Source organism: Dendropsophus ebraccatus, chromosome 4 (genome assembly GCF_027789765.1).
Source record: "Dendropsophus ebraccatus isolate aDenEbr1 chromosome 4, aDenEbr1.pat, whole genome shotgun sequence".
Classification (NCBI taxonomy): domain Eukaryota; kingdom Metazoa; phylum Chordata; class Amphibia; order Anura; family Hylidae; genus Dendropsophus; species Dendropsophus ebraccatus.
Window position 1 is genome coordinate 99,109,862 of NC_091457.1, and position 26,160 is coordinate 99,136,021.

A 26,160-nucleotide genomic window follows, 5' to 3' on the forward strand; every position below is an offset into this window, starting at 1 on the left:
TAGGATGACCCCTGACTATGGTTTATACCCTGCTGACATACCCCATAAAACCCCTTCTCCCACTACAATCTCCTGTTGATGATTTTTTTTCTCTATGTATTACAGTACAACTCTCTATTTTCTGACTGCAGCATGCTCTGGTTAAGAATTTATTTTAGAATTCTTCCTTCATGCCTTAAGCCTGCATTAATGTCCCTGCTGTCTCCATAGAAACAGTTCCAGGGCATTCAGAGGGTTTATGTCGCCATCTTCTCTCCACGGGCCTTGTTCTGACTGGCACATATTCAGATTACACAATCAGTGTTTTATGATGGGCCAGGGAGTTCTGGTTCTCTGCCAGTGTTTTGTACTTATGTAGGTTCAGAGTCTGGCAGAGTTTAATAACAGAGCTAAGAGGAAAGGCCACAGAATAAGCTTCTCCTGTACAAGACGGGCCAGAGCGTCACCCCTGAAGCATGAGGCCCTGCTGCTGGACTCTTATGCTGTGCTGTGTGACCGTGGGGGCAGGTGAGGAAGGCATATGACTATGCATACATATCAGATCCTGTATTTTCATATAATATTAAAGTTAGGAGCTCTTCCACTATCTATCTCTACTGATTTCAGATCTGACACTACTAGGCAGTTCAATGAAAAGAAAAAAAATATATTTTCCAGACGGGAGCTCTAAATTAATAGAATGTATAAATTGTCTGTGCTGACTGTGAATTGATTAAAAAAACTGTGCATGAATTAAAAAAAATAAAAAATAAATAAGAATGGTCAATAAGAAGTGCCCTCTTGTATCTGCAGGTGCAGAGAGCAAAAATCTATTAGTGACCACTTCGTACGGGACCCTTCGTGGGATAACACTGCCGGTAAAGAAAGACAGAACTGTCCACGTCTTTTATGGAGTTCCATACGCAAAACCCCCAGTGGGATTGTTACGATTTGCAGCTCCAGAACTCCCTGAGGCCTGGAGCTCAGTAAGGGAGGCCACAGACCACCCCCCCATGTAAGTAGGGGTTTATCAAAGGTGACCCCTACCCCTTCAATTTTAATAAGTTTACTTATAGGGGTATGCCACAGGATAGCTCCTCAGCTCTTGAAAGGCAGGATACTGCCAACCATGCCAATCAGCTGTTTAGCACCCACACTACACAGTAAATGGAGTTTATCTCTGTTCACTGTGTAGTGGTGGCAATGTGTAACTGCAGCTCACGTACTGTTCATAACCAACATAATGATTAACAATTGTTAATTACAATTACAAAATTACAAAAGAATATTGTACAAAAATATGTCTTTAATTATAAATCAACTCAATTAGTAAAATCCATAAAATAGTGATGTCACGTAACCAGAATTTTGAGTTCGATACCGATACCAACTTTTTTTTTTCAATGCTCGATACCAATTCGATACTTAAAAAATTATATTTAAGAAAAAAAAAACATAAGAATAGAAATGACCCCTCCCCCAGGTTCAGGTCAGTACGAACCAATTTATGTTCCCTAATTTTATTACTTTAAAAATAAAGTCCCCATTATTTAAAATAAATAAAAACTTGCCCAACTCTGCCTCACTTTTTTTAGCTCTCCGCCTGTCTGGCTGGGGGGTGAGGGGCATTTTTTGCGCTGTGATCTGTAGTTTTATTTAGTACCATCTTTTTATGGGGTACTGAATTAGGTGGTTTCTGCACTTGCTCGGTTTACCGTGCGTGATCAGGAAAGTGACAGGTAGTATGGACAATAACACTTCAGCTGCCAGGGATGGGGATTGTAGTCATGTAACACACAACTGCTATCAGGTGGGAGGATGGGGGTTGTAGTCATGTAACACAACTGCTATCGGGGAGGATGGGGGTTGTAGTCATGTAACACTTTAACAATCAGAGGGTGATGGGGGTTGTAGCCATATAACAGACACCAGCTAGCAGTGGGGATGATGGGGGTTGTAGCCATATAACACACACCAGCCAGCAGGGGGGAAGATGGGGGTTGTAGCCATATAACACACACCAGCCAGCAGGGGGGATGATGGGGGTTGTAGCCATATAACACACACCAGCCAGCAGGGGGGATGATGGGGGCTGTAGTTTTACTATTCCTGGTGTCAGGGCATGCTTACCGGTGACCTGGATTTGTCTGTGATCTGCAGGTTACAGCCCCCCTCTCCCTCCCAGTCAGAGTCAGGCCGACTGTAAACCCCCCACATTGTGTCTGCTCCGGAGTCTCCTGCCGGCCCCGGCCTCCCGCCTCCTCACACTCCTGCCGCCCCCACCACCTCATAGTCCGGTGCAGATATAGTGGCTGCATCTCCTGCCGATCCCTGCTCCAGCCTTCTCCTCTCCCGGACACCGCTCTCCCTCTCCAGCCCGTGACCCTGCTCTGCCCGCAGTCATTAGCAGCGGGGGTCTACTACACACAGTAGCCGACCCCTGCTGTATATGGAGCGGGCTCAGGAGGGGGGTAATGCCGCTGTCAGTGTGACAGCGGCATCTATATAGTTACATAGCCGGCACTAGCAATAGCTATGTGCCGGCTATTTGAATTTGGCGCCGACGGGGGAAGAGGGTGCGCGCTGAGGAGGTGACAGGTGGGAGCAGGGGGCGGCACACAGAGAACACGGCGGGCGCTCACATAGCTGCCGGCCGTGTTCTCTGCGCTATACTTTATGTTAAACTGCATAATAGCGCAGTTTAACATAAAGTTTCGATACCAGGAAATCCTGGTATCGAACTGTTTTTCGGCCCGGAATATCGATAGTAGTATCGATATTTCGGTGCATCGTGCAACACTACCATAAAATACACAATACACTTCACTAGGACAGGTAGATAGAAAAATAGCCAGGGCACACACTTGGTTGCAGGGGCTTAGCATCAATGTTATTGCAAAAAGTATGTATATACACTACTGTTCAAAAGTTTGGTGTCACATTGAAATGTCCTTATTTTTTAAGGAAAAGCACTGTACTTTTCAATGAAGATAACTTTAAACTAGTCCTAACTTTAAACAAATACACTCTATACATTGCTAATGTGGTAAATGACTATTCTAGCTGCAAATGTCTGGTTTTTGGTGCAATATCTACATAGGTGTATAGAGGCCCATTTCCAGCAACTATCACTCCAGTGTTCTAATGGTACAATGTGTTTGCTCATTGGCTCAGAAGGCTAATTGATGATTCACACATTTGAAAACAGTCTAGCTCGTTACAGAAGCTACAAAACTGACCTTCCTTTGAGCAGATTGTGTTTCTGGAGCATCACATTGTGGGGTCAATTAAACGCTCAAAATGGGCAGAAAAAGAGAACTTTCATCTGAAACTCGACAGTCTATTCTTGTTCTTAGAAATGAAGGCTATTCCATGCGAGAAATTGCTAAGAAATTGAAGATTTCCTACAACGGTGTGTACTACTCCCTTCAGAGGACAGCACAATCAGGCTCTAACCAGAGTAGAAAAAGAAGTGGGAGGCCGCGTTGCACAACTAAACAAGAAGATAAGCACATTAGAGTCTCTAGTTTGAGAAACAGACGCCTCACAGGTCCCCAACTGGCATCTTCATTAAATAGTACCCGCGAAACACCAGTGTCAACATCTACAGTGAAGAGGCGGCTGCGGGATTTTGGGCTTCAGGTCAGAGTGGCAAAGAAAGAGCCATATCTGAGACTGGCCAATAAAAGAAAAAGATTAAGATGGGCAAAAGAACACAGACATTGGACAGAGAAAGACTGGAAAAAAGTGTTTTGGTGACTGATGAATCCAAGTTTGAGGTGTTTGGATCACAAAGAAGAACGTTTGTGAGACGCAGAACAAATGAAAAGATGCTGGAAGAATGCCTGACGCCATCTGTTAAGCATGGTGGAGGTAATGTGATGGTCTGGGGTTGCTTTGGTGCTGGTAAGGTGGGAGATTTGTACAGGGTAAAAGGGATTCTGAATAACTAAGGCTATCACTCAATTTTGCATCGCCATGCCATACCCAGTGGACAGCGCTTGATTGGAGCCAATTTCATCCTACAACAGGACAATGACCCTAAACACACCTCCAAATTGTTCAAGAACTATTTACAGCAGAAGCAGACAGCTGGTATTCTATCGGTAATGGAGTGGCCAGCGCAGTCACCAGATCTGAACCCCATTGAGCTGTTGTGGGAGCAGCTTGACCGTATGGTACGCCAGATGTGCCCATCCAACCAATCTAACTTGTGGGAGCTGCTTCTAGAAGTGTGGGGTGCAATGTCTCCAGCTTACCTCAACAGATTAATAGCTAGAATGCCAAAGGTGTGCAATGCTGGAATTGCTGCAAAACGTGGATTCTTTGACGAAAGCAAAGTTTGATGTAAAAACAATGTTATTTCAAATACAAATCATTATTTCTAACCTTGTCAATGTCTTGACTCTATTTTCTATTCATTTCACAACGTATGGTGGTGGACAAGTGTGACTTTTCATGGAAAACACAAAATTGTTTGGGTGACCCCAAACTTTTGAACGGTAGTGTAAATATCACAAAAATTGAGGCTACTGGTAATCACAAAGGTAAACTGGTCATATATGGGGGAATCTTTTATTTACACTAGGGTATGCAATACAGGCCCTATATATAAATAAATATATATAAATAAATTCAGTAGCCAACACATATATAGTAATGATAATAGGTAAAAAGCTTACTGATAATAAGCAATGAAATTAGAACAGAGTCCAAAATTATATTAAGGGTACAAACCCACTTGACGTATTTGCTGCGTGAATCAGTCTTAAAAATAAGCAGGCAAAACGCAGGTTGGCTTTATACGATTGTTCTGCATAAAAATACGCAATTGCGTATTTTTGAAGCGAGAAGCTTGTTGTTAGCAAAGCATCAGTTGTTAAAATACGCAATCGCGTATTTTTGAAGCGTGAAGCTACATGCGTTTTTCGCACAGGTTGTTAACAACTGATGCTTTGCTAACAACAAGCTTCACGCTTCAAAAATACGCAATTGCGTATTTTAACGCAGAACAATTGTATAAAGCCAACCTGCGTTTTGCCTGCTTATTTTTAAGACTGATTCACGCAGCAAATACGTCAAGTGGGTTTGTACCCTAAAGGAACAAACCAAGCCTCTGATGCCTTGCTCCACCGCACCATTGGGGCCTGTGGATCGCTCGACACGTATTTCGCTACCCAGAGCTTCATCAGGTACTTTTCAACTGAATGGGAAATTAGGCTGCAGTTACACGTAGCCAAAGCTACACAATGAGTGAAGACAAACTCCCTTCACTGTGTAGAACGGCGCTGAACAGATGATCTGGGCGGGTGACGGATGAGTTATCCTCTGGACAGACAGACAAGAGATCCAGTGCACTGGAAGAGCTGCTGATGGCTCCTTGCTTACTAGGGGGGAAATGTAGTGTGGAACATATGGGCTGGAGTGAGGGATGCTAGTCTAGGGCTCCCTTCATACAAAGAGACAATGTGAGGAGTGTCACCAGTGGTGGGAGGAGACTAGCTGCTGACTGTCTGGTGTGAGATCCTGGATGGAAATCAATATAGCACTTGCAAGTAAGGCTACATTCACACATCTGTAGTACAACCTGCGGCTGCGGCCCACACTACGAATGTGCATCTGTAGCGCGCCACACTTCATGGACCACCACATTGCCGCTTCAATAAAATAGTGATCCGTGCCGCAAAATGCTTTCCGCATTACAGTAGGTCCTATTTTTTGTGGCACGGATTGTTGCCTGTACACACATACGGACATGTGATCGGGGCCATTAAAGGGGTTGGCCACTTTGTAGTAATATAGTTCAGTGTACAGTATTACTAAGTGTACTCACTGTATATATTGACAGCAGCGCCCTGTGTACCTCATAGAGCTAATATCAGTCTCCCCTCCTCCAGGCTGTGCTTTCTTGCTCTGTTTTGTTTCTGTCCATAAGATGGTCGACATGGAGGAGCATGTGACCATGCCACACCCCCTGTGTCTTCCATAGACATATACAGGCTCAGCGGTGGACACGGTCACATGCTCCTCCATGTCGGCCATCTTATGCACAAAAACACCAAAGAGCAGGGCAGCACAGCCTGGAGGAGGGGAGTCTGATTTTAGCTCTATGAGGTACACAGGGAGCTGCTGTTAGTATATACAGTGAGTACACTTACTAATACTGTATGCTGAACTGTTTTACTATAAAGTGGCCAACCCCTTTAAATAACATTGGTCCCATGTTCTATCCACGATTGTGTGCCCACAATTGCGGATAGAGCAACAGATGTGTGAATATATTCTAAGGGAGAGAGAAGCACCTCCTCTTTATCTCTGCACTCCCTCTCAAGATAAGGTTTAGAGCAGCAAACATTTTATCTGGGGCACAAGCCGCAGACCTTAGAGTTTAGAGCCCTCCTCAATGGGATGGATATTGGGCTTTGGATAGGATATCATGGCTGCTGGCTTCTAATGAAGGCCTCCAAGCCCTAGTACAGTTTGTCTCACATAGGTCTGTCAATAGGAAAATAAAAATATAGCAAAACATTTAAAAAAAAATAAAAAATTTAATTTGGAAAATTAAAATTAAACACTGTCCTGCAAAATAAAGGGAAAACATCATTATTGTTTATTTGGAATTATAGGAAACCATGATTAGCTCTTTCTTTTTTGATTAAGCGCAGATCAGCTGGGGGACTCAGTATACCCAATACTATTACATAGCAAAGCTTGTGTGGCTACTTCGCAAGTGGTGAAATTCAGAGATAGAGGTGCCCGGGATCCAGATAGAGTCATTCTTGGTATCTCCTTGGTCGTTACATGACTTACTACTCACTATCTTCTGGTTCATATAGTAGTGGTTAAGGCTTTAATGCAAGCCTGGTCTTTTTTTTTACAAATTTAGTTTGGATAGCAGCCCTGCCCCTGTCGTTTATTAAATGAATATTATCTGATTTGGACCTTTTCAGGGTGGATTGCGAAGGGGGTTATCACTGTTAACCAGTTAATGTTGGATGGGATCCTGCAACCATTTCAGACCTCCAGAACTAATACTCTTTTCCCAGAGGTGACTGTTGTATTTATCTCAGGCACATAATTCAATTGATTTCCCCATTTGATTTATTAGCAGGTAGGTCTTTGTTGTCCCTTTATTCCAGACGACAGAGAGGCATTAAGTCTTTCTACTACGTAATGGATAATATAACCCTATGTATTAAATCACACCTTATGTGAACTTGGGAGAGGGATTGTAAGCAACTGTTTCCTATTACTGAATGGTCCTATTCTTTTCCAATTATATATAAGGCCTTGCCTTGTAGCTCACAGGTTGAATCAGCTTGTAAAACTATCTTGCTGTGGTATTACAATCCGGATTGCTTAGCAATCATATATACTACTATGGCCTCAGATAGATGTTGGAGAGGTTGTGGCTGCGTGGGGTCCCTTCCCTATATCTTATGGAACTGTCCATTGCTCACCAGATATTGGGAGGACTGCAGGCAGCTGTTAGTTAAAGTATTATTGATACCGTCCTTGTGGTCTCCCCAATTGGTCCTGCTGTTCATTTTGGGCTCAAAAACATTCATCCATCAATGAGAGTGTTGACATGTAAGATGTTTTTTATTTTTAAGGCTGGGTTCACACTACATATATTTCAGACAGTATTGTGGTCCTCACAATTAAAAACACAGAAAGGATCTGTTCACACAGCCTAAAACTGTATTAACCAGATATTGGAAATCGGCAACCACCCCTCCTCTACTGGAATTGTTAACGGCAATAAACACCACATACATTTATGAAAGAGGTATTGCGTTAGGTAACAACTCTTTCCCTGCTTTAGACACACACATTAGACTCCTTAGTAAATGTCCCTCAATGTGTTTTTACATTCATGTCACTTGGAATGGATATGTTGGTTATCCTTTACTTTGTAAATTTAAAAAAAAAACATTATTTGCAGCACAGTGAACACTGTGAAACTAAACCCCAAAAATTGCAAAATGGATGATGTTTTTTTCCCCACTACATTGAACATTATACTAAATAATGTCGTTAATAGTAAAACTTTCCCTACAAAAAAAACTCCATGGCTATACTGATGTAAGGATAAAAAAAAAAAACATTTCGCTCCTGGAAGGTGAGGATGAAAAAGTAAAAAAGGCTACATAAACTAGCTGCTGCTACACCAAAAGGATATATCATACAGTGATGTAACCCTATCATACAAAAATATAAATATACCATAATACACTGTTCATACTGTATATGGCATTACACACTGATCTTGCTGCGTGAGGTGTTCCCAGTTATCAGTGTGGTCATCCTCCTCTCTCTTGTATAGGTGTCTCCAGTCTTTCAAGTTATTAGTGAAGACACACAAGTTGTTTGGGTCAGGAGCTGAGATGAGTTTGCCACCATTTTCAGAAGATTGCTTGTACCTCAACATTTATACTCCATCGGATAAGGGAGAGAGGACTAGGCTACCGGTGAGAGCTCTTCTTAATGCAGCTCTGGTGTAATCGGTCCATTCTGTATCTTCCTATGATATAGACACGTTAGTCGTGTATAGGTCCAGTAGACACATAATGGACTATGGCTGGCATGGTTCATGTTTAGTTGATATCTGCGCCTCTGTCTGTTCTGTGCAGGTGATGGTCTTTATACATGGTGGAGCACTGTTAATGGGCGGAGCAGCTTTTTATGATGGTTCTGCTCTGAGCACCTATGAGAACATTGTTTTTGTGGCCATGCAGTACCGACTGGGAATCCTGGGTTTTCTAAGGCAAGTAACAAGTGGAAAAAAATGATTTTTCTGTACCTTGTACCATTTTTAATTAAAGGTGAAGTCTGGTAGAAGTAAAAAAAAAAAAAAAAAAAAAAAAAAATAGAATGAAAGGGGGGTGCGGGAACATAACAAAGTTTACTTGCCTATCCTTGTGCCCCATAGCGCCCCTCCTGGGTCTAGCTGACAGCCACCTGAAGCTTGCAGCACTTCCAGCTGCATTATCACACACCTGAAAATGACAGCTGGCAGCAGGAGCGGCACTATGGGGTCACAGGGACTGGTAAGTATACCATGTTTATTATGTTCCCACACCCCCTTTCCATTCTGCTTTTTTTACTTTCACAGGACTTCTCCATTAAGAATAAATACATAAATCACAGATATGACATGGATAGGGAAAGATTTATGAAACATGGTGTAAAGTGGAAATGGCTCAGTTGCCCCTAGTAACCAATCGGATTCCACATTTGTATTCCTCACAGACTCTTTGGAAAATGAAAGGTGGAATCTGATTGGTTACTAGTGGCAACTGAGCCAGTTTCACCATGTTCGATAAATCTCCCCCATACTGTTTAGTAGCTGAACACACATTAAACAAATGAAAGCACATTTCTTTTTTTACTTAGAGTATGGATATAATCAGAGATTTTCTGTACAATTTCTGTCATATTGTGAATCCAAAATGTTCAGCTTTTAAATAAACAATGTTTTGTGTCATGCCACAGCATATATTTGCTATAAAGTAAAAAAAAAAAAAAAAAAAGCAAATGATTCCATAGATTTTTACCAGAGTTCATAGTTACCTTCATAGAACTAAAAGTGCCCTCGCTTCCCCAGCACTGGTGATGGGCAGGCGTCTGGGAATTATGGCTTCTTGGATCAGGTTATGGCTCTCCAGTGGATTCAGGAGAATATTGCGGATTTTGGAGGTGACCCCAACTCTGTGACTATATTTGGTGAATCGGCCGGTGCAGTGAGCGTCTCAGCCCTGGTGAGTATCAGCTGTTTCATTCATTTTAGGACAATTATTCTAAAACCATTGGATTCACAGAGTATTTGGGGCAGTATTTGAAACATGATGGGAATTTTGCATCACTTTTGCAACAGCTAAAGGGCCGCAGGTTTGACACTAGACAATCTGAATTCAGTTGTGTGCGATAACCATCCAGGGCTCCAGACAGGAGAGAAACCATTGCTGCTGTCATGTTTAGCTCAAGAGAATTATGTAGAGGAGGAACTAAATAAAAGGTGGGGAACTTATGGTTCCTTGCATCAGCACAGATCGGCAATATTGCCCAATGTTTTTCCAAGCTCTAGTATTGTGCAAAAAAAGTGGCAGTTTGTATAATAGTTGTGCACAAAAAAATTGTGTTTTTGTTTAATTTTGCCACTTTATACTGGCGAAGGGAATAATACATTTGTATATTCAGTGGTTGTAGAACATTATAAGAAAGACAAAGGCGAAGGGAATAATATATTTGTATATTCAGTGGTTGTAGAACATTATAAGAAAGACGAAGGCGAAGGGAATAATATATTTGTATATTCAGTGGTTGTAGAACATTATAAGAAAGACACAGCTTCTTATATTATTTCACCATATGTTTGGGGTGTTTTCAGATGGCCTCTCCCTTATGTAAAGGCTTGTTCCACCACGCCATCATGGAAAGCGGTGTCACCCTCATCCCTGGAGTGATAGTGAACAAAACTGAAGACCTGCTTCACTTCAGAGATGTAAGGACATCAATATCTACTCCTCTCGCAGCCTCTTAGAAACACAATAGCAGCACATACAATTGTCTTTTTCTGTTCCAGCTGGTGGCCACTATCTCTGGCTGTGATCCCACCTCCTTGGTGGATTGTCTTAAGAAGAAGACCACAGATGAAATACTTTCTATTATGTCACATATGGTATGCTATAATGGGGCTATCTTACTTATTTCTTTCTAGATTGGCATGCCATCATTGAGTGACAGCTCATAAGTGACAGGTAATGAATGGTGAGTGACAGCAGATAGGTGGCAGGCATTAAATGGTGAGTAAACGACTAATGAATCCAACGATTCTTGAAAGGAAAACTTCCAATTTATTTAGGTTAAATTATAAGTAAAACCACCAACATGTTACAGTGCATAGTAATCCTCAGACAAACTCCAATATCTTAAAGGCATAGTGTCCTGTAACATGTATGTAAAAAAATACATAGCAAAAATGTGTCAAAAAACACAGATAAAATAATAGTAATGTATACCAAATTCAGGAACTCACTATAAGAACATGCATGCCTAATTTGACTATGTAACAGAATCATTACAGTTGTTGTAACCAAGCTAATTACAGCCCAGCTAGAATCCACTGGTTTGAACTAATAAGACAGTAATATCTCAATCTATCAATCGATTCAATCTATGGCTATGTTCACACAACATATTTTTCCATATTTCTACGGCCGTTGTTGCCGATTGCAATGAGAAAATATGTTAGCCGGGTGTCTATGGGATCCCAGCCAGAGCGTACACACATAGTATACGCTCCGGCCGGGACCCCTAGCGGCGCTGCAAACAACTGACATGTCAGTTTTCTGCGGCCGCTATTCAGTGAATAGTGCCCGCAGAAAGCCCTGTCAGTGCAAACTATGAAGCGAGCAGCTCCGTCCGCAAGCTTCATAGTATGCTGTGGGGAGTTTTGATGCGAGCGCACGGATGTGCCCTGCATCAGAACTCTGCGGCGCTAAAGATCATCCGTCCGGTACTGCAGTACCGGGTCACAGAACGGCCAGTATCTTACGCCATGTGAACATGGCCTATTGGCATAAGTGTTAAGTTGAAACATCAAAAATGGCTCTCTGCCATGAGGTTTTCACTGCATACTTCCACCTCTTGCTGACATGTTGTCAGCTAGGCTGCCACGGGACAACCAGGAAGAGTACTAGGAGGACAGATATACAGGATATATGTATGTGTATGTGTGTGTTTGTGTATGTCAATGTGTGTATATATGTACATCAGGGTGCGAGTTTGTGTGTGTGTATATATATATATATATATATATATATATATATATATATATATGCATCAGTGTGAGTGTATATGTGTGTTATTGCGTCTGTTTGTTGGTAACCAGCATGGACAGTGGCATCACTTGTGCACTGGGGTGGTGGGAGAATGAAGGAATGCAGGGGGGCTTGGGCCAGGTGAGTATGTGTATGGGGGGAAGGGAGGGGGGGTACAGGATCCATGGGTCCCAAGCATTTTTTGCTATGGGGCCCCATGAATTCTAGCTACGCCCCGATCTTGAGGCAAGTAGGCAGAGACAGCTGGGTTGGGCAAGTCCAGGGCTCACAGCCGGTGTCCTCCCCGTGCTCTTTCTGGTCATCCTGTGGCAGCCTAGATGACAACTTGCCAGCAAGAGGTGGAAGTATGCAGCAAAAACCTCATGGCAGAGAGGCATTTTGGATGTTTCAACTGAACACTTATCCCAATAGATTGAATCTACACATTGAGATATTACTGTCTTATTAGATTAAACCAGTGGATTCTAGCTGCACTATAATTAGCTTGGTTACAGCAACTGTAATGATTCTGTTACAAAGTCATATTAGGCATGCATGTTCTTATAGTGAGTTCCTGAATTTGTTATACATTACTATTATTTCATCTGTGTGTTTTTGACACATTTTTGCTATGTATTTTGTTTTATATACATGATTTAGGACACCATGCCTTTAAGATGTTGATTCCCTGACATCACATCATGAAACTTTGTATCAGGTGTGTGTGAGGTGAAGGGATATAAAATATGATTATACTGTGTGTCTGGCAGGCCATGATCACACCTGAAACGCATGGCGTTTGAGAATTACTATGCACTGTACACGTTGTTGGTTTTACTTGAAAAATAAACTGGAAGCTTTTCCCTCAAGAATTGCTAAATCCATTTGTCATTTGTTTCTATTTTCTCGTGCACTTGGCAGTCGCTTGACATTTAAATACCGGTGGCTGAAGAAGTTGAATGCTGCCCTAGGACGTCTGGGAAAACATGGATACAGCTTATGGCCTATGGCTGTATACATGTTCTCCCAGACTCCCTAGGACTGCATCTAACTTCTTCATCCACTGGTATTTATATGTCAAAAAACTGGACTAGTGATGGCTGATTAGGAAATTAGTTATAGAAACCTATAAAATAGTAGTGCAGGTGTATGATACTTTGCAGAGAAATACTTTAGTAACAGTAGACAAGGAAATTACAAATGTTACTGGTGATATATCGATTTCCATCACATCACACATCCATATTTCATTCTGCTTTTAACCTGTCTCTTTGCAATAAAAGTTCATTTCCTCTCTATGCAGAATATTCCAAATCTACCAGTGAGTGTTGATGGGGTCTTCTTAACCAAGTCTCCTAAAGAGATGCTCTATACCAAACAAATGTACAATGTCCCCATAATTATTGGAGTGAATGAGCAGGAATGTGGCTGGTTGCTCCCAAAGGTGAGAAATACACTTTTGTTCTGCTTTTGAATTGTGAAGCTCTGAGGTATAATGCAAACTGTAAATCAAGATCAGCAAGTAATGTCAGATATGTAAAGGGTGACTCCTCTGTTTATGTGAATATATTCAAGCAAAACCTTTATAGTAAAGGCTAGGCCTAAAGACCAGGGGGCACATTTATCAATGTGCCCCCCGGGGCACACGCCAAGAAGGTGCAGATTCTTGACTACTCTGTGGTGTATGCCAGGCGTAAGCTACACTCACCTACTGAGAGGGTGGGTGTGGCAAGTCAAGGATTTGAGATGGCCTTCTCCTGTGCTTAAGTTATCATGGTTTAACCCTGAAAACGGGAGTAAACAATGGCAAAAATCTACCCCTGCTGCGAGAAGGTGTTGATTTCTGTCAGGATCAGTGTATGTGAGCACACTGTGTCACGTGCCCCCCAGGGGGCGTTATCTAAGTGTATCCTCTGTTCTTTACAAGATACCCCAGATGGTGCAGAATTTACCAGGAGATACACCAGGTCGGGATGCTGGAGGCAAAGACACAGAAGGAGGTCACACAGTAAAGCTTACTCGGTGCTGGTACAAATATGGGTTGGGTCAGGTACACATGGGGATACAGAAATAGTCTGAGAGTGCAGGACCAGATAAGAGGAACAGGACGGATAACAGGACAACTGGGACACAGAAACCAGGATGGAAAGTACAGCAAGTAGAATATATACAGTTGTGAAATTACAGGAAAGCACCTTTGGAGGACCAAAAGGTCAGGGAGGGCAAATGCGCTGGAAGCCTAGAAAGGGGTGGAGAACAATTAGGGCACAGTGCCTTTAAATTAGGAAAGGGTGTGTGCACACCCCCTCTAATGGTCAGAACTGGAACTGCACAAGGTAAAAAAAGCATGCCACTCTGCAGATTTGTCATTGTGGCAGCATGCCGGAGGAGCACCCGCTTGTCATGCCCGAAGAAGCTGGGCGGAATGCACATGTCCCACAGGATTTTCTAAGAGGCATGTGCAAGGGTAAACGGGGCGGGGCTTAATTTAAGACTGGTGTATGAGTACCCTGGTCTTAATAAATGTCCTCCTAGGACATTAAATGCTTTTCTACCATAAGAACTCCTGGGCTTGAGATAAATGTTGTCCTTGTCTTCAGCTCCTTAATGCCTCAGACATATTGGAGGAGATGGATAAAGAAACTGTGCAAGCAACACTAAAGAACTCTCCACACCTGGTAGGACCTTACTTCTTATAGAATCTGTTATCTAGTATTTATAATGTAGGACTAACGGTTTGATGCTGTGTTATTGCAGGGTATCACTTCCCACATGATCCCCTCATTACTTGATGAATATTTTGGGGACACAAATGACCCTGCAGAGCTCAGAAACCGATTCCTGGATCTATGTGGAGATATATCTCTGGTTATGCCATCTATCAGAGCAGCAAGATATCACCGAGGTACAGGCTGTGTTGATGAATAATTATAATACATATCATTGTCCAGTAGTTGGATTACTGTGCCCTCAGACTGGAAATGTCAGTGCTGATAACTGGGTGAAAAAGATTCCTCAATGTCTCACTGAGGCTAATAAGCAGTACATATTGGAGACCTCAACTTTTTTACTCCACAGATTCAGGATTTCCTGTCTTCTTCTATGAATTCCAGCATTGCCCATCAGTACTGAAGGATTTGAGACCTGACTTTGTCAAATGTGACCATGGAGATGAGCTGATGTTTGTGTTTGGAGGACCATTCCTGAGAGATGGCACATTCTTCTCCTTGGGTAAACGAATGGCCTCTATGTTAACTGTAATGGTTAAGGAACTTAGTGGATGATGGCTCGATTAGTATACAATATTCTCTCTCCAGAAAGAAAAGAGCTTGCTCTCTAGTGCTACTACTCTATTCCATCTTGGCAGTCTTTTTAAAGGGGAACTCCAGAGAAAAAAAAATTTTTTAAATCAACTGGTGTTAGAAAGTTATACAGGTTTTCTAATTACCAGCTATTTTACTATTTTCCAGCGCATAAGACAACTGGGTGTATAAGACGACTCCCAACTTTTCCAGTTAAAATATAGAGTTTGGGATATACTCACTGTATAAGACTATCCCTCTTCCAACACACACCAAATAAAATTTAAATAATAATAATAATAATAATAATAATAATAATAATAATAATAATAATAATAAAAAACATCAGACAGCAGCGAGATCTGAGAGGCAGAGAAGGAGGTACAAGAATACTAGTAGGATACAAGGGCGGGCCAGATGGATGGAAGAGTTGTGTTTTTCTGGGCACTCTATTATATCTTTTTTCCATATCCCGGACGCCTACAGCTTGCTCTGTCATTCATACAGTCGCCCCATATGGCAGAGATGTGGCTGTTTTTGAGCTCCCCACCATATGCAGTGAACGCACATTCTTCAGTCCAAAGTTTTTCAGCACCTGCCCTATAAGATGACACCTGGCGTATAAGACAACCCCTGACTTTTGAGAAGATTTTCCTGGGTTAAAAAGTAGTCTTATACGCAGGAAAATACTGTACTTGTATTAAAAAAAAAATCAAGCCTTACAGTCCTAATAAACTGCTGTATGTACTGCAGGAAGTGGTGTATTCTTTCCAGTCTGACACAGTACTCTCTGCTGCCAGCTCTGTTTTTGACAGGAATCGTCCCGTGCAATAGTAAATTTGCACTGTGTCAGACTGGAAAGAAAACTCCACTTCCTGTAGGACATACAGCAGCTGATAAGTACTGGAATACAAATCTGTACAACCAGTTGACTTTGAAACTTTTTTTTATTCTCTGGAGTACTCCTTTAAGGAGATATATTACCTCCTCAGGCCAATAGCCCAATATGAGGATACAAGACCTTGTTGTACCCCCAGAAAAGGAGTGAAGCCTGAGTACCACTAATGCAAAGGACACTCACAAACCCTACTATTGATTGTCCGATGGATACAATAGGGTTACCCATGTTTGATTCTGTGTACTTCTTTTCTGGGAACATTTCTACATTAAGCAGTAAACCTAGAATAGACTGCCATAATCAATGTTGTTTTCTTTACAAGGTGAAATTCCCAATGAGGAGAAAGCCCTCAGTCAAACAGTCATGAAGTACTGGGCCAACTTTGCCCGCCATGGGTAAGCTGTAATTGTAGTGTCCCCTAATGTCTCTGCGCACACAGAGGGTAACATATATGGTTCTAGTTAGGACTGAAGCAGACAGATCTCAGTGTATTTTATAGAGCAACACTTCTCAAACTGTGAAATTCAGCTTACTGGCTGGAGACTGCAGGAGCGCTGTAAGAGGTTACACCTCCTCGGCCTCTTTCTGCTGTCTCCAGTACTTCCAATGCTGCCAGTCTGAGATGGGTGGCTAGGAGAAAATGGCAGGGTACAATGCTCCTGCCAATGAGGGACAGGACAGTGGAGAAGGGAACAGTGTAGCTGCCATAGGAAGAGATTGTTAGGAGGTCCATGTTGCCACTGATGGGGGAGGATAGGGGTGAGAATGGGAATAATACTTCTGCCACTTGTACTCCATTGTGATGTAAGGATACGTGCACACTGCAGAATGGTGACGGATAACCCGTTGCGCAACGAGTTATCCGCCGCCATTCCGCAGTGTTAACGTACCCTTAGGCTACCTTCACACTACGTAAAAGTACGGCCGTACTTTTACTGCGGTGGAACAATGCCTGTTGTTCTACGGGATCCCATACGCCGCCGCAAACAACTGACATGTCAGTTTTCTGCGGCCGGAATTCAGTGAATTCCGCCCACAGAAAGACCTGTCAGTTCACACAGTGAAGCGAGCGGCTCCGGCCGCTTGCTTCACTGTGCGCTATAGGAAGCTCTAATGCGGGCGCGTGCTGATACGTCCGCATCCGGCCAGAGATGATGGAACGGCCGGTCTCTTATGTAGTGTGAACATAGCCTTAGGGTGGGTTCACACTGAGGGATCCACGCAGAGAAGTTCCAGTGGATTCCGTTGCTCACCCGTGCGCACATCCTCCCATCCCATAGACTTAATTCTATGGTTGGGCCAATTCCGCAGTCTGCCAAAAGAATTGGCATGTCAATTCTTTTGGTGGATGGTGGAATCTGCCTGTGCATAGAATAGAATCATAGGCAGAGATGCCTGAGGCCACAAGCAGGGGCGAGCGACAGAATCAGTCGTAAGTTCTCCACACGGATTCCTCAGTATGAACCCACCTTTGTGCTGCACTGTTGTATTTGTTGTTGATAAAGAAGTCTTGTGTGTTGTAGTGTGGTATTTACTTTGCACTAGTAGGGATTTCACTGGATCAACAATATGGCACTTTAGAAGAAGATCTGAGTGCCCAACGATGATCCCACTCCATTGTCATAAAAACAAAACTTTCAGTCAAAGTAACCTTCCTTAGATAATTAGATTGCTTGGAGACCAGGAGGAAAAATTTTGAAAAATAGAATGTATAGCAATTCGACCTATAGTGGCTGGGGTGTGGTGGTGTTTTTTTGTTTATTTTTTGCTGCAGGACACATGTTACAACTGGTTGTATTTATGACTGGACAATCAAGAGAGTAGCCAGAACCTTGATACATTCTACATCCCTTGTTTCTCACATCCTCACTGGAATTACATAATAATAATAATAATAATAATAATAATAATAATGTTATTTTCTGCAGGGATCCCAATGGGCCAGGCCTGGTTCACTGGCCACAGTTTGACCATGAAGACAGTTACTTGAAAATTAATTTAAAGCAGCAATCAGCTAAAAATCTAAGGGCAAGAAAAGCTGAGTTCTGGACTAAAGTACTCCCAGAAAAGATCCAGAAGAAAAAAGGAGAAAGGGATAAAGGGCAACATACAGAGCTATAGATGAGTTTCCAATGATTTTAACATAATGCAGTGGTACCTTGGTTTAAGAGTAACTTGGATTAAGAGCGTTTTGCAAGAAGAGATCACAGTTTTTCAAAATTGTGACTTGGTTTAAGAGCATTGCTTTGGTTTAAGAGCTCCCTGTACCGGGTGAAAAGGAGAGTGGGGAGGGGAATGGCCTGAACAGCGGGGTCTAAAGCCCTGTACTTTGACCCAGGATGTCTCCCTCGCCTTCCAAATCATGTCAGATCCACCTCAGGCTGGGGCTTGCATCAGGGGACAGGACTGTGGAGGTAATCTCTCCATAGCTGTAACCCCTCTCTCCCCGGACAGAGAGTGCTGCATGTATGTGCCCACATCTGCCCTGCTCATTTATTCATGCTCCCTGCAGTCTCTGTTAGTCCTCATTGGTCCATGCTGAACCCTTCCCCATTGCTGTCATGTGACCACACAGACCTCAAACAGCAGCCCTGCTTCTCTATTCTAGCCTGTTGTACTACGCTCCTGCATTCTGGGGATCTGCAGTTCCATCCTGTATCTACAAACTGCTGCTGTTTTTTCAGGTTCATGGACTTACTATACATTATACACCACATGCTGATACTATACTGTACAGTCACCTATAATATCACATATTTAGCTGTTTCTCATTTTTTGTTTCATTTGTTTTACCTGTTATTCAGAATAATAAATCATTATTTTTGGGGTGTGGAACCAATTGTCTGCATTTCAATGATTTCTTATGAGAAAATTTGCTTTAGTTTAAGAATGGATTTGGAACGAATTATGCTCATAATCCTGTAATGTGTATTCATTATATGATAAGATTACTGAGCAGGTACAGATGAAGATTGTATTTGAAGTAGTACGACCACTGTCTGCCACAGGACTCACCCATTCATGATTGCCGCCTCCCAAAACATATATATTAACCCATGCCCGACGACATAATAATAAATAAAAAAGATACAAGGACAAAAATTCTTTTCTAGATGGGGCAAGGTCAAAGCACTGGTCAACCTTGTTCTATATAAAATGGAGACGTGAAGAAATGTGCCAACCACACTGATTGTTGGCAAGTCAGCCTTAAAGGCCTACCACCCTTCAGTTTTTCACTGACCGCAAATGTGATTTGAAAAGTGAAACCATTAGATACAGAACAAAAAAAATATAATAATTTTTTGTGGCACTGAGAGGAATGAGTTAATCCATCCAAAGTTTGAAGGAAGATATAACAGGATAAAATAGAAGAAAAATAAATTCTTTTCTCATGAACTTTCCTACATGACTGAATCCTGTTCAAGGACATACAGCTGGTCCACCGTCTGTTCCCAGCAGATAATAAATGTTATTTTAGAATTCACATTCTCGTAAGCAGATAACAAATGTTTTTTAGCATCCTTATGTATGTATCAACATCCTTATGTAAACAATTTTAATTGAACATTTAATCTTATTGTATATCCATATCTGTCAAAATATATCCGTAGTTATTCGTTTTTTGAAGTTGATGACGTGTATAGTGTATGACTTTGCATTTTACATTCATATCCATTGGTTTTTCCTGTATAAATAAAGGTGGGTTCTCAGAGATAGCAGAACACACCAGACTTGTTTGCAAGATACGTAGTCTGTGTCCTCATTCTAAGTGCATGGTGTGGGAGAGGGGATCCGGACCCATTCTCCAACTCAATTAGGAAACAGCCAACAACAGCAGGCCTTCTTTGGGAAGGCACCTCGACATTATTGGCGCCCGAACAGGGACACGCCCATTACATCGGGAGATCGGATGACCTGCACTGCTGTACCAGGGGAGAGAGGGGTGAACAAGGAGACCACAAAACCTGGCCAGGTAAGAGTAAAAAATTTGTTTGCTCTTTTCTGTGCTCTCCTCCTTCACATCTTTTCTTACCTACCTCTGCAGAGTAAGTTATCAAAGTGAACTCACGATAGGCGTGTCAATTTGAACTTTGTTCTCCTCTTGTTGGCTGTTCTATGTCTGTTTGTCCTAACCTGTGAGGGATAGTATATAGTAGGCGAAGAATTGCTCATTCAGGCTAAAACTGTTACCCAGAGCCCGGCCGTGGTTGTCACAGGTCCTCATAGACACGGAGCGTTGTGCGGTGGGAACAGTGCCAGTGCTAAAACCACTTTGGAATGAGCCTAGTAGCCTAACTATACAAGGACGCTGGACAGTAGTCTGGTTGTTTCCAAGGGAAAGATCTGTAATATGCTAACTACTGTCCTCTGTATACTTGGGGTAACTTGTTTTGCAATCTACATAGCAGCAAGAGTGTATTTCAACATAAGAAAAGGAAGCCCTGAACCGTGGAATATTCTAAGTCCCAGCTTTTGGTAGTGATCCGTGGTCATAAGTGTACAGGACACAAGAAAGAAAATCATCAGTTGATTATTCTGGGTGCCTCCTGTTATATGATCACGAAGTAATATAAAATGGGACAAACAGAATCAAAAGGGGTTTCTGCAACCCACATAGTGACCTGCCGATATGGCAAAGAACAAGCAAAAAGGGCAAAAGCAATGTTGAAATATTTTAACATCCAACACGATGCTGTTTTTAACCCCAATACTTGGACTAAAGTCCAAGAAACAAGGGGAGGATTAATAATTGATAATGGATGGGAAATCACAGTTACCCATATGAAAGATCTATCTCAACAGGCAAAAGACCAACAATGGATGTATGACTGGACAGAGGGAACCTGGGATATAACCCAGAGGGGAGATAACAAAAAGGGACCGAGCCTTACTTCAGCTCCAAATCCCCCCCTTCTTACACAAAAACAGTAAATGGACAACCTGGATGGGTATGTTTCAACTGTGGTCAACAAAACCCAGACTGGGAGGACACTTACCTGGCATGTGGGGCACACAAGCCTCATCCTGATTCTTTGCACCCTGTGATTGAGAGAAGGGCATTTATTAAGGCACCAGTAGATCCTGACAATCCTGATGCTCCACGAGATTACCAACTAAGGACATTTGATGAATATAAACCCTGGCAACCTGGGGATCAAATGTCCCTGTTACAGAATGCACCAAATCCTGGAATAGCTCCTGTTAGTTTTTGGAGGTACCTAAATCAAATTCAAGGTACATATAGAGCCGCTTGGATAGACATGATGGATCTTTGTAGAATGAAAATGAGCCCAGTTCAATTTTCCCAACTCCAGGCACATATTGGCAATCGTGTACCTCATGACATAAGGTCAATGGCATCAGGACAACAGTTTATGGCACATTTAAATGCTTTTTGCCAAATGCAACAGAGACAAAAGGGATCCGCAGGACCAGTAATACAAGGTCCTCAGGAATCAGTGACTGACTATTCTTTCAGACTAAACCAGTCATATCAAGATGAGGGACTGGATATACAAGATGCAGCAGTCAGAAGATTGCTAGCAAGAGCTTTCATAGATGGTTTAAGACACCCAATTGCAGATAAACTGAAATTATGTTGCCCAGAGTGGAGACAGGCAGATAATGTGGATGATATGGTTACAAAAGCATGTGGAATCCAATTGGATTTGCAAGAAGGAAAACAAAAAAGAGTCGTGGTAGCTGTGGCCAATGAACAGCAACCTGGCCAGAAACCACGGAGAGGTCCCACTTGCTACTATTGTGGTAAGATAGGACATGTGATCAAGGAATGCAGGAAAAGAAAACGGGACAATAAAGAAGAAGAAAAGGAGGAGTCAGAGCCAAAGAGACAACAATGACTATATGCAGCAGAGGATAAAGACACTAGAGGACCATTTGTCAAAATACCCATACAAGTCTCTGGAGTTCAAACCCAAGCTCTAGTAGATTCAGGAGCCTCAAGATCAATGATACCCTCTGATAAGTTGTCTCCCAATGATATATCAAATGATGCAGTAAGTGTATCTGGCTTTGATGGTCAACTACAACAAATTTCTCTTACCCACCCACTAAAAACAAAAATAGGTCCACATATATTGGTATCCAGATTTCTTGTGGGTGGATCTGGGACAATGGCACTTTTGGGTGCTGATCTTTTGTCCCGCCTGCAGGGGAACATACAATATATGGAAGATGGGAATGTTATGTTGAAAATTCCCTCAGACCTACAATCTGAGGCACTGTGTCAAATACTCAGCCTTGAAGAGCAGAATGACAGCATTCCTGCTACTTCTCAGTCTACACTCCTTGATTCCTTACCTCCCATTTTATGGGCTAAGGATAAAATTGATGTAGGAGACATGCCAGTAGCACCAGTAAAAGTGAAATGGAAAGAAAATATCACACTGCCTCAACTTCAACAGTACCCTCTTAACTCTGCTCAAGAAAAGTCATTATCTGAGCAAATAGAACCATTGTTGCAAAGGGGGGTACTGATTAGATTAAAATCTGCAGCCAATACTCCATTATTCCCTGTTAAAAAGAAGACCATCAAGGGACAACCAACTGTTTACCGAATGGTTCATGATCTCAGAGCCATAAATGCAATACTGGAACTCCTCACTCCAGTAGTCCCAAATCCCCATACGCTGCTCAATCAAATACCATCTGGAACACAGTACTATACTGTCATTGACTTGGTCAATGCCTACTGGTCAGTGTCATTGCACCCTGATTGCTACCACCTGTTCACATTCACACACAAGGGTGTCCAATATGCATGGACAAGATTGCCACAGGGAATGGTTCATTCACCAACTTTGTACTCTGCAGCAATGGCATCTGTCCTAGAAGCCTTTCAGTTGCCACCAGAGACTGTGCTCTTACAGTATGTTGATGACTTACTTCTTTGCTGTCCAACAAAAGAAGTTTGTGAAAAAACAAGCATGGAATTACTGAATTTCCTTGTTACAATACACTGCAAAGTGTCCAGAGACAAATTACAATTTGTCCAAGAGAAGGTCATTTTTCTAGGACATTGTCTATCAGCTGGCCAGAAACATCTGAGTCCAAGTCGCATACAAACTGTACAGCAAGCCAAACCTCCAACCAATGTGAAGAAGCTTCGTGCTTTTCTGGGACTCGTATCTTACTGTAGGCAGTGGATACCAAATGCTGCAAAACTAATGCAACCATTGTATGACTGCACAAAAGAAATTCCTTTCAAATTTCCAGCAGAAGCGGCAGCTGCATTTCAAACTCTCAAGCAAGAATTGTTGAGAGCCCCTGCCTTGAGTTTGCCAAATTACGAGTATCCTTTCTTTCTCTTTATCAGAGAAATAGATGGGTACGCTTTGGGAGTCCTTACTCAGAAACATGATGGCAAACATAGACCTCTGGGGTACTATTCAATCAAATTGGACTCAGTGGTCAAAGCAACTCCCACTTGCCTAAGGACTGTTATATCAGTACAAGTCATTGTGGATAAAGCATCAGATGTATCTCTAGATTATCCTACCACCATTCTAACTACTCATGACGTCTATGCCATACTAACACAGGTCCAAACTAAGCATCTGTCAATGGCTAGACAAGTCCGTATGCAATGTGCACTTCTCCTTCCTCCTAATTTCATCTTTCAAAAACTCACAAGTCTAAATCTGGCTGAACTTCTCATATTCACAGATTTGGACAGGGGGGAAAATGACAGTGACAATGGTGAAGAAACACTTATAATCATGGAACACGATTGTGCTGAACTAATAGAAGCAGAGTCACAACCTATTCACAATATTTCAAGAATCCCATTGCCAAATCCTGTGCATGAATTTTTCATTGATGGCAGCAGGTTTGCTGATGAGCATGGCAAATTTCATACTGGATATACTCAACACCTCAGTAGCAGTGCAGAGGCAACTTATGGTAGTTACTAACCAGCACACTGTGGTGCTTGATTTTCTGACTGCTGCTCAAGGGGGGATGTGTCAGGTAGTTGGCCCTACATGTTGTCATTATGTAAATGATCAGGGAATAGTGCAAATCACAGCAGGACTGGATAAAATTGCACAACTAAGGAAAAAACATGATGAGATGATTTTGGCAGACCAGGATAAATGGTGGTCAGGGGCATTAGCTAGCTTAAATCCTGCAAATTGGTTCAATGGTATGGGAGGATGGTTCATGGGAATACTACAAACAGTTTTTCAGATCATGTTGTTTCTTTTATTGGTCTACTGTGTAATCAAAGGATTATGCTGTTGTTGTCAACAAGTTACAAAGACTAAATCTTATACTCTATAAGTAATGATGTTTGTTTCTTTTCCTTCTAGATTGGCGTTATGATGAGGAAATCTCTTGGAGGAGGATATGCCCATGTGGCTCTAGGTGATGGTGTTGGACCCAGAAGCATCCGCACCCTGACAACCCGCGGTCAGAGAGTGTTTAGGGTACATACTGGGATTTAATCCTGTCCAGGACCCAGATTTCTTCATCATCGCCAAAAAGGGGGGACACTGAGAGGAATGAGTTAATCCATCCAAAGTTTGAAGGAAGATATAACAGGATAAAATAGAAGAAAAATAAATTCTTTTCTCATGAACTTTCCTACATGACTGAATCCTGTTCAAGGACATACAGCTGGTCCACCGTCTGTTCCCAGCAGATAATAAATGTTATTTTAGAATTCACATTCTCGTAAGCAGATAACAAATGTTTTTTAGCATCCTTATGTATGTATCAACATCCTTATGTAAACAATTTTAATTGAACATTTAATCTTATTGTATATCCATATCTGTCAAAATATATCCGTAGTTATTCGTTTTTTGAAGTTGATGACGTGTATAGTGTATGACTTTGCATTTTACATTCATATCCATTGGTTTTTCCTGTATAAATAAAGGTGGGTTCTCAGAGATGAGGAACACACCAGACTTGTTTGCAAGATACGTAGTCTGTGTCCTCATTCTAAGTGCATGGTGTGGGAGAGGGGATCCGGACCCATTCTCCAACTCAATTAGGAAACAGCCAACAACAGTAGGCCTTCTTTGGGAAGGCACCTCGACAGGCACTACAGGCTACTAGTGACCTCCAGCCTGTAATAAATGAGTCACCAGTGTCTGGGAAATTCTCAGTTGCAAAACACAAAGGGCTGCATCATGAATGCCTAACTTTAGGCAGCTTCAGAATTTCCTCCTCTTGACCTATGACCTCTTTAGAGAAAAGCAGTATGAGTCACATTAGCAAACGTCATAGAGCAGTACTTTTCAAGGCACCAACAAAAGGTTCGGCTGATATTTGTTGATGATGATGTTAGTTTATGTAGGGCTCTGCACAAAAAGCATGCTACATGTATCCTAAACGGACAGTCCAGAACCTGTTAGCAGCCATAAGAGCCTATATTATGTTCTGTGTTACAAAGTATTACATTTGAAACTTCTTTTAAATCAACTGGTGCCAGAAAGTGTCAGAGATATGTAAAAAGAAAATATGTAAAAAATGCCAAGTCTTGGAGTACTAATCAGCTGCTTTATGTCCTGCAGGAAGTGGTATTCTTTCCAGTCTAGAGAACAGGAGAGGTTTTCTATAGACAGAAAGAGTCGTAGCAGGGGGCATGGTGACAGACTGGAAAGAATACACCACATCATGCAGGACATACAGCAGCTAATAAGTACAGGAAGAGACTAGCGATTTTTTTTAATAAAAGTAAATTGGAAATCTCTGGCACTTTTTGTCACCAGTTAATTTGAAAATGTTTTGGTGAACTACACCTTTAAGTAACAGCCGTCCAAACATTTGCAAATGTTGTGGGGGTTTTTTCCTTTCTTTTATAAATTTAGCAAATAAACAGAAACTGTGTATCCTTTGCTTGTTATTGTAAGTTAGGCATCTCTGTCAGGTGCAGAAACTACAAACACAGTGGCCCAGATTTATGAAGCTGCCTGAAGCTCATACTGTCTGTTCTATCCTACAGCAACCAATCATAGCTCAGGTTTCATTTTACCAGAGCTTGTTCTGGAATAAAACCTGAGCTGTGATTGGTTGCTGTGAAAAAAAACCCCATATTGCTGAAACTGAAAATGAGGGAGGAAGTGGGGGAGGGCAGGAGTGCTGGGTATAAGACACTGAGCAGCAGGGAGGGAGAGGACAGACTGAGGGA

At 42.0% G+C, this 26,160-nt stretch overlaps 1 protein-coding gene across 3 annotated transcripts; it reads left to right on the plus strand.

Annotated features, from left to right (window-relative positions):
• Positions 1-202: 202 nt before the first annotated feature.
• LOC138788469 (carboxylesterase 1D-like) lies at positions 203-19,177 on the plus strand. 3 transcript variants are annotated; one of them, XM_069966345.1, is made up of 13 exons: positions 203-507; positions 793-994; positions 8,306-8,450; positions 8,613-8,746; positions 9,587-9,740; positions 10,370-10,483; positions 10,565-10,660; positions 13,105-13,245; positions 14,402-14,479; positions 14,559-14,706; positions 14,880-15,032; positions 16,324-16,396; positions 17,930-19,177. In XM_069966345.1, the coding sequence occupies exons 1-13, from the start codon at positions 456-458 to the stop codon at positions 18,120-18,122; spliced, it is 1,683 nt and encodes a 560-aa protein (XP_069822446.1). In that variant the 5' UTR covers positions 203-455; the 3' UTR covers positions 18,123-19,177. The 3 variants fall into 3 exon arrangements, with proteins under 3 accessions (XP_069822446.1, XP_069822449.1, XP_069822450.1); XM_069966348.1 differs by lacking the exon at positions 8,306-8,450 and having other exon boundaries at positions 793-857; XM_069966349.1 differs by lacking the exon at positions 203-507 and having other exon boundaries at positions 789-857.
• Positions 19,178-26,160: the final 6,983 nt, after the last annotated feature.